The sequence below is a fragment of the Papio anubis genome, chromosome 1, assembly GCF_008728515.1.
Source record: "Papio anubis isolate 15944 chromosome 1, Panubis1.0, whole genome shotgun sequence".
In the NCBI taxonomy this organism is placed as follows: domain Eukaryota; kingdom Metazoa; phylum Chordata; class Mammalia; order Primates; family Cercopithecidae; genus Papio; species Papio anubis.
Genome location: NC_044976.1, coordinates 21,991,533 through 22,002,972, shown reverse-complemented (window position 1 = coordinate 22,002,972; position 11,440 = coordinate 21,991,533). Strand labels below are relative to the sequence as shown.

At 60.5% G+C, this 11,440-nt stretch overlaps 2 protein-coding genes and 1 long non-coding RNA gene across 15 annotated transcripts; 2 read left to right on the top strand and 1 right to left on the bottom strand.

Moving 5' to 3' along the window:
• Nucleotides 1-938: 938 nt before the first annotated feature.
• Nucleotides 939-6,543, top strand: GALE (UDP-galactose-4-epimerase). 13 transcript variants are annotated; one of them, XM_021937345.2, is made up of 12 exons: nucleotides 939-1,041; nucleotides 2,323-2,414; nucleotides 2,733-2,858; nucleotides 3,015-3,130; nucleotides 3,823-3,936; nucleotides 4,153-4,329; nucleotides 4,863-4,976; nucleotides 5,066-5,132; nucleotides 5,225-5,310; nucleotides 5,421-5,498; nucleotides 5,736-5,850; nucleotides 6,257-6,543. In XM_021937345.2, the coding sequence occupies exons 3-12, from the start codon at nucleotides 2,738-2,740 to the stop codon at nucleotides 6,451-6,453; spliced, it is 1,185 nt and encodes a 394-aa protein (XP_021793037.1). In that variant the 5' UTR covers nucleotides 939-1,041; nucleotides 2,323-2,414; nucleotides 2,733-2,737; the 3' UTR covers nucleotides 6,454-6,543. The 13 variants fall into 13 exon arrangements, with proteins under 13 accessions (XP_021793037.1, XP_021793026.1, XP_021793042.1 ...); XM_021937334.2 differs by lacking the exon at nucleotides 2,323-2,414 and adding an exon at nucleotides 1,635-1,753 and having other exon boundaries at nucleotides 953-1,041; XM_021937336.2 differs by lacking the exons at nucleotides 939-1,041; nucleotides 2,323-2,414 and adding exons at nucleotides 1,260-1,366; nucleotides 1,635-1,753.
• On the bottom strand, nucleotides 6,448-10,845 carry LYPLA2 (lysophospholipase 2). Its single transcript, XM_003891316.4, has 10 exons — nucleotides 10,734-10,845; nucleotides 9,230-9,333; nucleotides 8,955-8,986; nucleotides 8,766-8,831; nucleotides 8,233-8,280; nucleotides 8,051-8,121; nucleotides 7,844-7,917; nucleotides 7,657-7,758; nucleotides 7,382-7,555; nucleotides 6,448-7,301 (listed from the first exon to the last, which is right to left on the bottom strand). The coding sequence occupies exons 2-10, from the start codon at nucleotides 9,305-9,307 to the stop codon at nucleotides 7,251-7,253; spliced, it is 696 nt and encodes a 231-aa protein (XP_003891365.1). The 5' UTR covers nucleotides 9,308-9,333; nucleotides 10,734-10,845; the 3' UTR covers nucleotides 6,448-7,250.
• LOC108585552 lies at nucleotides 8,428-11,321 on the top strand. Its single transcript, XR_001902060.2, has 2 exons — nucleotides 8,428-8,510; nucleotides 11,197-11,321. It is a non-coding gene; the product is annotated as an uncharacterized LOC108585552 (long non-coding RNA).
• The last annotated feature ends 119 nt before the right edge of the window (nucleotides 11,322-11,440 follow it).

Below are 11,440 nucleotides of genomic sequence, written 5' to 3'. Positions count from 1 at the left end.
CCTCCCTGTTTCCCCACCTGAGCCCCAAATCCATAGTGACTGGAAATCAGTGGCTTTGGGCTTACTCAGGAGGCTGCTTGCAGCAGTTGCTGGCCAGAACACCCGACAGGGTTGTTTCTGAGCTTTGCCTCTGTGACTGGGGCTATTGCACAAGATCCCCCGAGGGCACACTTGCTGCTTTGGACCTCGGTGGCCCGGCCTCTCCCTGGCGTTCTCAGGCCCGGGAGCGCTCACCTGTCGGTTCCCCCGGGCTCTGCGGTCAGGCGCTGATTCTCGGCTGCGGGGACACCTGTGCGCTCCTGCATTTAGGGCTCCTTTGCTCTGGTTTCATCACGCAGGATGTCACATTTTGTGCATATTATTCTTTAGCTCTACTACTTTTCATTGTAAACAAAATCATTTTCTAACCTGCCGTCGTGGCAGGCAGAGTGCAGAGTATTCCCGGCAGGTGTGGGCCGCGGTGAGGGCTGAGAGCCAAGGGCGCTGGAACCGCTAGTGTGGCCTGACAGATTCCTCCATTATTTGCAGACTGGACTTCCGGCACCACGGCCCCCTGCGACCCTCTTCTGCCTTAGTCCCGTGGGATCGGGTAGTTCAAGATTTTGAATTCAGGGTCTGGTAGACACCGGCAAGTTTGAAAACCTACGGGTCAGAATGGGGCGGAGGCGTGGGCCCCCTACCCTCTGCCCCCTGCCCCCTCGGAAGCGCGGCCCTCTTCCAGGGGTTGGGACAAGCTGGCCTGGGGACCCGGGGCACCGGCAGGGACCCAACCGCTCCCGGGACCTGGCACCAGCTGCGCCCTTCGCGGGGTGGCACCGCCCACTTCCGCTTTCCGTGGGCGTGTGCCGCACAGTCGCAGTCACAGCGCAGAGGTCTTTTGTCCTCCCGGCTTCCCCGTAGTGGCCGTAACCCGAGTGACACGTTTCCTTGGGGGCGTGGAGGAGCGGGGTCGGGGTGGGCCGTCAGCACTTAAAGGGCCCGCTGCTCGGGCGCAGGAGGCGGTGCCTCTGGAGTCAGTGCGGGGCGCGGGAACCCGAGCAGGTTCGGGAGGCGGAATGAAGGGCCGGGTGGGCTCGCGAGGGGCCGGGGAGTCCGCGGGGAGCGAGGGAGTTTCCGAGGGGCGGGTCGCGTTCCTGGCAGAGTCCCTACGGGGCAGGCCCGCCCCCTCTGTCCCAGTTCCCCGCTGCCTGGGCTGGGGCGGCCGGGGTTCATTCATTCCCGGCCTGGGGACTCCTAGCTCGGCGCCGCTCCGCGCCACAGCCCAAAGCCCAGCCTGAGACCCAGCCGCCCTAGAGTGCCCACGGCCCGGCTCCCCTTTCCTCCAGCAGACAGACTGGGAAAACCGAGGGGGCGACGGCTGAGCAAGGTCACTCCGCGGGTCGGGGGCGCAGCCGGGCTCAGACCAGCTTTCCTGCCTCCCAGGGCCTCTCTGCCACCACTTTCGGGGTCCGCGCCGGGCGCGGGGCGGGGGCGGGGGCGGCTTCCGCGCGGCGGGCAGAGTCCAGCGGGGAGCGGTGGGGGAAGGGCGAGCCGCCTGGGGAGGGGGCCGGGCTGCAAGCCTGGCGATCCAGATTCCAGCCCGCTGTCGCCAGCTGTGGGACCGAAGGGAAACTGTTTCACCTCTCTGACCCTAGTGTCTGTATCTGTAAAATGCCGGTGACAACACCTGCCTCACCGAGATGCTGGGGGAATTCAGGAAAATCATGCAAAAGTGCCCGGTACAGAGCCTGGCACACAGAGAGCTCTTGGTCAAGTGAGTTGGAGCTGCGTGAGCCCAAAAGGGGATAGAGGCAGCGTGGAGGAAGGTGGCAGCTGGCCCGGTCGCTGGGAATGAAAGGCCTCAGTGTCTGGGGCTTCCTCCCCGTCCCGCCCGTTCTGCCCGCAGTTTGTTCAGGGTGGAGGTGCGCACCTGGCCAAGTCCACGTCTACACGGCCTACCCAGAGAGGCCTAAGTTGGGCGGCATTCCTAACTCCGAGCCAGGAGTGACCGGGCTGGCCCTGGCATGGGCAGAGACTGAGCGAGGGTTGGGTGGGGCCCGCTCCAGGACCAACCACGGTGTGGTTGCCCTTGAGCTGGCCTCAGCCTGCCTGGCAAAGACCTCATCCTTGAGACCATGTGATCTATTTCCTGCTTCCTCCTAGCTGACCCTTGAGGGAAAGGGGGTGGGGGCCGCCTAGAGCAGGAAGTATTAGTCACTGAGCCCAGGTGCCAATTTACACCTAGCGAAGGTGGAGGCATTGGACAGGCCTGGGTCTGAGCAGAGAGAACTCCTTCCTGGGACCCTGGAGTCCCAATCCTGCTGCCATTTTCCTTCTGCCCAGGACTCTCCACTCCTCAGTCACCTTGGAGAAAGAAGTGTGGATCCTCAGATTCCATCTTTCCAACTCCAAGACAAGTGGAACTAGAAAATAAGGTGCCTGTGTCAGTCTCCCCAGCTCTGCTGTGGTGGGCCCTTAAGATCACCTCACTGAACCCTCACACTGCCTCATGATATTTATACAGTTATTAGCTCCGTTTTACAGAGGCAGAAACTGAGGCGAAGAGGCTAATTTCCTAAGGCCAGAAAGTGATAGTATCCAGACTTGCCCCAGGGCTGACTTCTGAGCCAGCCTGGTACCTAGGGCACACTGCTGCCTCCTTCCAAAGTGAGCGTAGGGGACAGGATTCCAGTGGGAAGGAAGCTCTGAGCGGGCAGCCCAAGCCACCTCTGAGACTCTGTATCCTGGGCCAGGTGCCATGGCAGAGAAGGTGCTGGTAACAGGTGGCGCTGGCTACATTGGCAGCCACACAGTGCTGGAGCTGCTGGAGGCCGGCTACTTGCCCGTGGTCATCGACAACTTCCATAACGCCTTCCGTGGTGAGCGGGGCAGTGGGGCTGGGACTACTTGAGGGGATGGCAGACGCAAAACTCTGGATTCCACCTCCACCACTGGGTGGGGAACGTGTGTCTGGCTAGTCCCTGGGAACACAGCACCCCATGTCGTGATGATGTGGCCTACATGTACCCTACCAGGAGGGGGCTCCCTGCCTGAGAGCCTGCGGCGGGTCCAGGAGCTGGCAGGCCGCTCTGTGGAGTTTGAGGAGATGGACATTTTGGACCAGGGAGCCCTACAGTGTCTCTTCAAAAAGGTGGGTGCAGGCTGGGCGCGGTGGCTCAAGCCTGTAATCCCAGCACTTTGGGAGGCCGAGACGGGTGGATCACGAGGTCAGGAGATCGAGACCATCCTGGCTAACACGGTGAAACCCCGTCTCTACTAAAAAAATACAAAAAAATAGCTGGGCGAGGTGGCGGGCGCCTGTAGTCCCAGCTACTCGGGAGGCTGAGGCAGGACAATGGCGTAAACCCAGGAGGCGGAGCTTGCAGTGAGCTGAGATCCAGCCACTGCACTCCAGCCTGGGCAACAGCGCGAGACTCCGTCTCAAAAAAAAAAAAAAAAAAGGTGGGTGCAGGCTGGGCACAGTGGCTCATGCCTGTAATTCCAGCACTTTGGAAGGCCGAGGTGAGGAGATCACTTGAGCCCAGGTGTTCAAGATCAGCTTGCTCAACACGGTGAAACCCCATCTCTACAGAAAAATACAAAAATTAGCTGGGTGTGGTAGCCCATACCTGTGGTCCCAGCTACTCGGGAGGCTGGCGTTGGAGGATGGCTTGAGCCCGGGAGGTGGAGGTTGCAGTGAGCTGAGATGGCACCACTGCACTTCAGCCTGGGCAACAGAGCAAGACTGTCAAAAAAAGAAAAAGTAGGTGCAGGCAGGCAGGCCGGGGGCATTGCCAAGGACTAAGGCCAGTAGAGCAATCTCTGGCCATGTCACCCCTGCAGCACAGCTTTATGGCGGTCATCCACTTTGCGGGGCTCAAGGCTGTGGGCGAGTCGGTGCAGAAGCCTCTGGATTATTACAGAGTTAACCTGACTGGGACCATCCAGCTTCTGGAGGTGAGAGGGCAGGGCAGAGACATTAGGAGGGTGCCCAGCTGGGCCCCAGTCTGGCAGGCAGTGCCAAACACAGAGCCCAAGCTCTATCATCCTGGACTCAGGTCTTTATGTCCCAGTCTCAGTTTCCCCACCTCAGCCCCATTCTCTTGTGGAGGAGTAACAGGGTGGGAGTAATGTGTGAGGCGGAGGCCACTGACGCCACCTCTCCATGGCCAGATCATGAAGGCCCATGGGGTGAAGAACCTGGTGTTCAGCAGCTCAGCCACTGTGTACGGGAACCCCCAGTACCTGCCCCTGGACGAGGCCCACCCCACGGGTGGCTGTACCAACCCTTACGGCAAGTCCAAGTTCTTCATCGAGGAAATGATCCGGGACCTGTGCCAGGCAGACAAGGTGAGGGCCCCCTTGATAGCGCCCTGGCTCCACTGATTGATGGCCCACCCTGAGCCTGAGGGTGGGATTCTGAACACCCCCGCTAAGGAGGAAGCTAAGGCTCAGGCAGTCGCAGTGGAGGGCCCCATCCCCTGCTTGTTTCTAAAGATAAAGAATAGGCAACTGGCCAGGCGCGGTGGCTCATGCCTGTAATCTCAGCATTTTGGGAGGCCCAGGTGGGCAGATCACCTGAGGTCAGGAGTTTGAGACCAGCCTGGACAACATGGTAAAACCCCATCTCTACTAAAAATACAAACATTAGCCCGGCATGGTGGTGTGTGCCTGTGGTCCCAGCTCTTCCGGAGGCTGAGGCATAAGAATTGCTTGAACCTGGAAGGCGGAGGTTGCAGTGAGCCACATCAGGCCACTACACTCCAGTCTGGGCCATAGTGAGACTCCATCTCAAAAAAACAGAATAGGCATGGGGAGGGCTCTGGGTTGTTGGGACACACTGCCTGTGCCTCTGGCCTCACCGCCTGACCCACATCCCACAGACCTGGAACGCAGTGCTGCTGCGCTATTTCAACCCCACAGGTGCCCATGCCTCTGGCTGCATCGGCGAGGATCCTCAGGGCATACCCAACAACCTCATGCCTTACATCTCCCAGGTAAGGCAGAAGGGAAGGGACAGGAGTGACCCTGGGGTTATAGTTGGTGCCTGGGATCTGAGGGGAACTGACCTGATCTCCACCTCCAGGTGGCGATCGGGCGACGGGAGGCCCTGAATGTCTTTGGCAATGACTATGACACAGAGGATGGCACAGGTGAGCCTAGGACCGGGGGACCTAGGAGTGGGAGCCAGGAGGGAGAGTCAGGGGGAACAGACTCCCCATCCAACACACTCCCTTCTCTGCAGGCGTCCGGGATTACATCCATGTCGTGGATCTGGCCAAGGGCCACATTGCAGCCTTGAGGAAGCTGAAAGAGCAGTGTGGCTGCCGGGTAGGAAGAGAAGGGAGAAATGAGGGAGGGGAAGGACCAGATCCAGGCAGAGAGGCCCAGAGGGGTGGTCAGTCCAGCTCCTTCCATAAACCCTGTTCTCTGCGGGGCAGATCTACAACCTGGGCACGGGCACAGGCTATTCAGTGCTGCAGATGGTCCAAGCTATGGAGAAGGCCTCTGGGAAGAAGGTAGGCCCCCTGCCCCACCCACCTCACCCCACCCAGCTCTCAGCAGCACAGCAGCTTTGGCCCTTCCCACTCACCTCTCCTGTGGGCACCTGGCACTGCCCAGTCTCAGCCTGCCTAGCACCCGGCACCAGGTGCCTGCGGGCGAGCCGCTGCTCTGCACTTCCGCTTCTTAAAGACCTGGCCGGCAGCTTGGCCAGGGCCGGCTCAGCTAAGCTCCAACTACCTCCTGTCTTGCAGATCCCGTACAAGGTGGTGGCACGGCGGGAAGGTGATGTGGCAGCCTGTTACGCCAACCCCAGCCTGGCCCACAAGGAGCTGGGGTGGACAGCAGCCTTAGGACTGGACAGGATGTGTGAGTGCTGGCCGGACCCCTGCAGTTAGGGGCCAGGGAGGGGCTGATCAGATCTGGGCATGACCACCCAGGGCAGGCTGTGGAGTGGGGGGAGGCTCTGCATTCCACCGTGGGCCCTGAGCACACACCTCGCCGTGTTGCAGGTGAGGATCTGTGGCGCTGGCAGAAGCAGAATCCTTCAGGCTTTGGCGCGCAGGCCTGAGGACCCTCCCCTACCAAGGACCAGGAAAAGCAGCAGCTGCCTGCTCTCTAGCCTCTGGCAGGAACCCAGGGCCCTGGAGCTGCTGGGGCCAAGCCACGGCCTCCCCTACCTCAAACCCCAGCTGGGCCCACTCATCCCACCAGGCATGAGGCCAAGGGCTCCACTGACCAGGAGGCCGAGGTCTCTAACTCTTATCTTCCACAGGGTCCAAGAGTTCATCAGGACCCCCAAGAGCGAGTGACTGGAACAAAACCTCCTCCTCCCAGGCACTCATTTATACTGCTCTGAAAGAGCTTTCCAAAGTATTTAAAAATAAAAACAAGTTTTCTTACACTGGGGCAGGTTCTCACAGATGGTCACTATCCACCTCTGGAATACAATCAGCCAGGCCTGAGCACTGAGGAAGCAATTTCTTTAATTTTACTGGAATCCAGGACACAAGAAAAACACCCAAAAACCACATGGAGACAGAAGACGAGACACAACTCCTCCCCCACTGCCTCCCGGCTCTAGAGTGGGGACAAAGTGGGGGTGAGACAGCTGAGGGGAGACCTGAACCTCAGTCCAGCCCTACAGGCTCCAGGCCTGCAGGGAAGGAGGGTAACCGGGAGGCAGGGCCCAGCCCCCCAGTGTGGGGAAACAGCTGAGGGAAGGCCCCCCTCAAAAGGCTCCATCTCCTCACCAGCACTCCTGCCCAGGGACAGGGAGCCCACAGCAGCAAGGGGACCCCGGGGCCATGGCCACATTCATGACTGAGAAGCAGCTGAGTGGAGGCAGGAGACACACGATTATCTGGGCAGAATCAGTTGGGGCAGGGGCCTGGGAGGGCCCCATGGGCCAAACCCTGAGGTCACAGGAGGGGGCCCAAAGCGGGGCTAGTGAGTGAGGTCCTGAGTGAGTGGGTCAGCGGCTGGGCCCCTTTCTCCAGCTGCCTGTAGCCCCTCCAATACTGCTGCCAGGGGGGCCCGCCTCCAGGGAAATGGGATAAGAAAGCAGCCTGCCCCTGCTGCAGACAGAGCCAGGTGGCTGAGGCCAGGAAGAAAGGCCAGGCCTTGCCACCTGCCCCAGAAGCCTGTGGGAGAAGGACAGGTCAGGAACGGTGGGGACAGGGGCTCGACCGGCTCAGATCCAAGATGGTGCCAGGCTTGCTTGCTGAGTCCCCCATGAGCTGGGGCACCGCACTGGGGCCAGCGACTAGTTAGACAGGAGGCAGCAGCTTCTCAAGAAATTCCTTAACAGCTGCCATCTCCTGAGGGGATTAAGAGGGGATCACGAGAGGTTCCTGGCTGGAGGCAGAGAAGTGGGAGTGGGAAATGGTCCCCCACTGACCTGAGGACAGGAGCTGTGCATGACACCCGGGTATGTCTTGAACTGGACCCTGGCAGGTGTGACAACAGACCGGAGCTTCTCAGCCGTCAGGGCCCCAAACCGTACAGGCACCATGGGGTCCAGCTCCCCATGGCACTGGAGGATGGCCAGGTCCTTGGCACTGCCATTAGCTGCCTGGGGGCCGGATAGGACTCAGGGCAAAGCTAGTGCTGCAGCAGTCCCCAAGCCACAAGGATGCAGACCCAAAGGGTGGGGGGGTCAGTGGGGACATTCACCTGGGGGAAGGCCCGGTGCAGAGGCAGCCAACAGCTCAACGCCACGATGCCAGCCAGAGGGTGGGGGCAAGTGAGGGCCGTGTAGAGGGAGAGGGCCCCGCCCTGGAGGGAGAAGAGAGGAATCATGACGGCACAACTCACTCACCTGCCACCCCTACCCCCCACACCCCCACCCCTCTCCCCTCACCTGTGAAAAGCCTCCCAGGACGATTCGATTGGCAGGAATCCCGTTCTTCATTTCATGCTCAATCAAGGCCTTGACTGGGGGGAGGGGGCATGAGTAGGTGGGGGGAAGCTGCCAAGGGGCCCAAGAACGGAGCCAGGCTGAGGAACTGCCCAGAGCTTTCCTGGGGGGCGGGGGAAGGAGGAGGCAGAGGAGGGGCTGGGGTCTTACTGTTCTCTGCTGCCTTCTTGATGCCAGCCTCGTCCTCTGGGGCATCTGGACTCAGTCCCATCAGGTCAAACCTGGGGAGTAGAGGCACAGGCAGCTATAGAAAACCCCAGCCAGCTAGCCTCCTGTAGCTCCCTCAGCCCAAGTGTCCTCGTCCCCCTGCCTAGCCCTGCTCCCAGACTCACCAGGAAGGCATCACCATCTTCATGTTGAGGGTCACAGGGATCCTAGGCCTGGGGAGACAGCCAGAGGGCCCAGCATGCTCAGGAGGAATGACGAGGCCACAGCCCACAGCCCAGAGTGGGGCCGCGCCGCCCCTGGGGGCCCTCCCAGCAGGCAGGGCCTGTGTTTAAGGTGTTGCCAGGCAACCTGCCACGTGGGGCTGGAGGCTGTGGTTGGAGCAAAGCACCAGCAATGGAGAAGCAGAGCCCAGCGCTTGGTGTGACGGGGTCCCAGCTAGTCAGTGAGTACTTGGGGAAGGGGCAAAGGGAGGTGTGGGTTCTAGGAGAGCTCAGGTCTAGGAGGCCCTAGAGCTGGGGGTTGGTGCTGGACCCCACTCCTGGGGGCTCCACAGGAGCTAAGGCTGAAAATGCCACTTCTGACTGCCCTGAGCCCAAGCCCCAGGATGCAGCTGACAGGAGAGAACAGGCCTGGGATGCCAGGACCACCCCCAGATGATCCCCAGCCTCAGCCCCTCCCTTGCTGGGGTGACACTCACGCATGGGGACAGATGTACTTGACGTGAGGGAGTCGGATGGTGGAGAGGGCGTCAGCCCAGCTGTGCCTGTAGGAGGGACGGGAGAAAAGGCTCCGATGTGGTAGAAAGAGAAGGGGACGTACAGGCGTCTCCAGTCCGCTGCTGGGCCCAGGCCCCCTCCTTAAGAAGCACCCCTCCTCAGTCACTTACCCTGTGTCTCCAAGTCCATGTAAAAAAATAACCTGGAAAAGGATGGAAATGGGGAGACAGGAAGGTTCCCTCTAGGTTCTCCAACTTCTGCCCACCCCTCCCCCACCCCCAAGGATCTGGAGGAACCCAGCTAGCAAACAGGTTACTACCCTGAGCCTCCTGGCCTCAGGATACTCCCTGCTCATCACTGCCACCTCCATTTTTCCCACACCCCCTCCAGCTGGTCCTCCAACTGCTCCCACAGTGTCTGGCCGTGGGTGAAAGGGGACCCTTACCGCGGCCGTTTCCCGCTCAGCTCCAGACACGGTGGCAGCATCGGTGAGCAGGGGCACAGACATGGTGTTACCACACATACACCACACGGCTCCACGGCGGGGGCCTGCACACATTAGGGGTGGCGGTCAAGAGCAAAACCAGGCACAGGACACACTCCTGGCCCAAGAGGCCACCAGGCCACCAGCCCCACACAGCACCCAGGTTCTGTCTTGGGCACAAATAGGCAAGAAGTCCCAGGGCACAGGGGAAGGAAGTCTGCCTCAGTTCCAGGGTTGAAAGGCAAAGGCAGCCACCCTAGTGGCCCAGAACATGTGTCTCTGGTTCTGGCCCAACCACAGGATCTGAGCTTGCTGGAGACAGGCAGAGGCAGGGCACAGGGACTGTAGGGCAGGGGGCAGAGGGGAGGCAGCGGCACGCCTGCTTCATTCCCCCTCTAACTCCTCAGGGGTCAGTGCCTTCCCCCTCCTCTCCAATCATCCCTGGGTCCCTGCCTCCCCAGCTCCCGGCCCTATGGGAAATACAGAGAAAAATGCCAGGGAAAGGAGCTTCCATCCCCTACTCAGTGCCGCCTCCAACCCCCATCTCAACCTCACCTGACCCAGCCCGCATCCAGCCTTCACAGCAGTTTCTGGCCCATCCATTCCCAGACCCCCAGGGGGCTGCCCATGTCTCCAGATAGCGTTAAGAACTCCACCCAACCCCAAACTGGTGCTCCACGCCCCCCTAAACGGAGCTACCTGCTGCTGCTGCCACTGACTGCAAACGAGCCCCGGCCTGACCACGCTCTGGGACTCCCAAACACACAAAAGAATGTCAGGCTGGCTGGCCCCTCCCCATCCTCCAAACTCGCCGGCGTCCTCCAAACTCGCCGGAAGCTTCCACTACCTGCCTCCAAGTGCCTGCCCACCCCTCCCAACTGGCCTCACCTTCCATCTCTGGCCCTTGAGGGCAGCTCCCCACAATGGGATCGTTCACCTGTGACCCGGGGCTCCTCTTCCCCCTGGGGAACGCACCTCCCGCCCTGAGCTGCGATTCCCTTCCTTCTCCACCGTGGGGACTTGCACCTCCCGCCCAGGCTCCCTCCTTGGGGCCCGGGATCTGTCTCCTTCTACACCTTGAGAACTTCCACCCTGACCCAGGATCTCCTGCTCTCCACAATGGGAACTTCTGTTCTGACCAAGGGTCACTCTCCCCAGTAACATTTTCTACCCCGACCCGGGACTCGCACCTGCCCACAATGGGGCTTTGTACCTTTGACTCTGGGGAAGCCCCCGCCCCACAATGGGCTCTTCTACTTTCGACCCCGAAGTCTGTCCCATTATACCCAGACACCCCCTTGCCTAGCCCCACTCCACTCCCGAAGTCCCCAAGACTGGACAGCGCCTTCGCACCTCACTCCCCACCCCCATCCTCCCCTATCGCGGTCCCCCTCCCCGCTCTCCGGGACCCTCCCAAGGCCGACCTCCCCCATATGCCCTTCCTCCGCAGCCGCCGGCTGGCTACCTCCACTCCCTGGGGCTTCCGAGGCCGCTTGGGCAATTCTCCTCTTTCTCCCGCAGACACACACTCTTCCCCCTCGGCCGCCCCCGCCGGAACTTCCGTTCGAGTCCCGGGAACCCAGCCATCGCGCTGCCGGAAGTAGCCTGGCCGGCAGTACGGAACCCGGAAGCGGGGACCCGGCTTCGCTGGATAGAGGCTGCCATGTTGGAGGCAGTGGGGGCCACTCCCTGTCATTCAGTCGTGCAGTCGCTGGGTTCTCTCCCGCTCCCACCTTGTAGAATCGAGACAGGGCACCCAAGACTCCCACTTGCTACCACCACCCATGCGCCTCCTGGAGGAGGGCTGACCGGAAGGAGAGGCATCCCTCACACTATTGTTGGCATAAACTTTACCACCTTGCCATCCCTATGGGACACACTTCTTAAGGTCTCGGGTGTCTGCCACTGGCTTTCATGCCCTATTCCAGGATCATGAATGGAATGACACACTCCGAACCGAAGAGAGCTTACAGATCTAGTTCTCCAGCCTTAAAGATGGGGAAACTGAGGTTCAAGGAAGCAAGTAAACAGCGACCTCGGGATTCCATTGAAATTCTGCCTCTCTGGATCTGCTTCCTGAGATATAAAATAACCACCTTGCCTCCTTCACGGCTTTGTTGGTAGGTTTAAATGAAGTTGTGTGAATATGCTTTATACAGTAAAATCACAGCA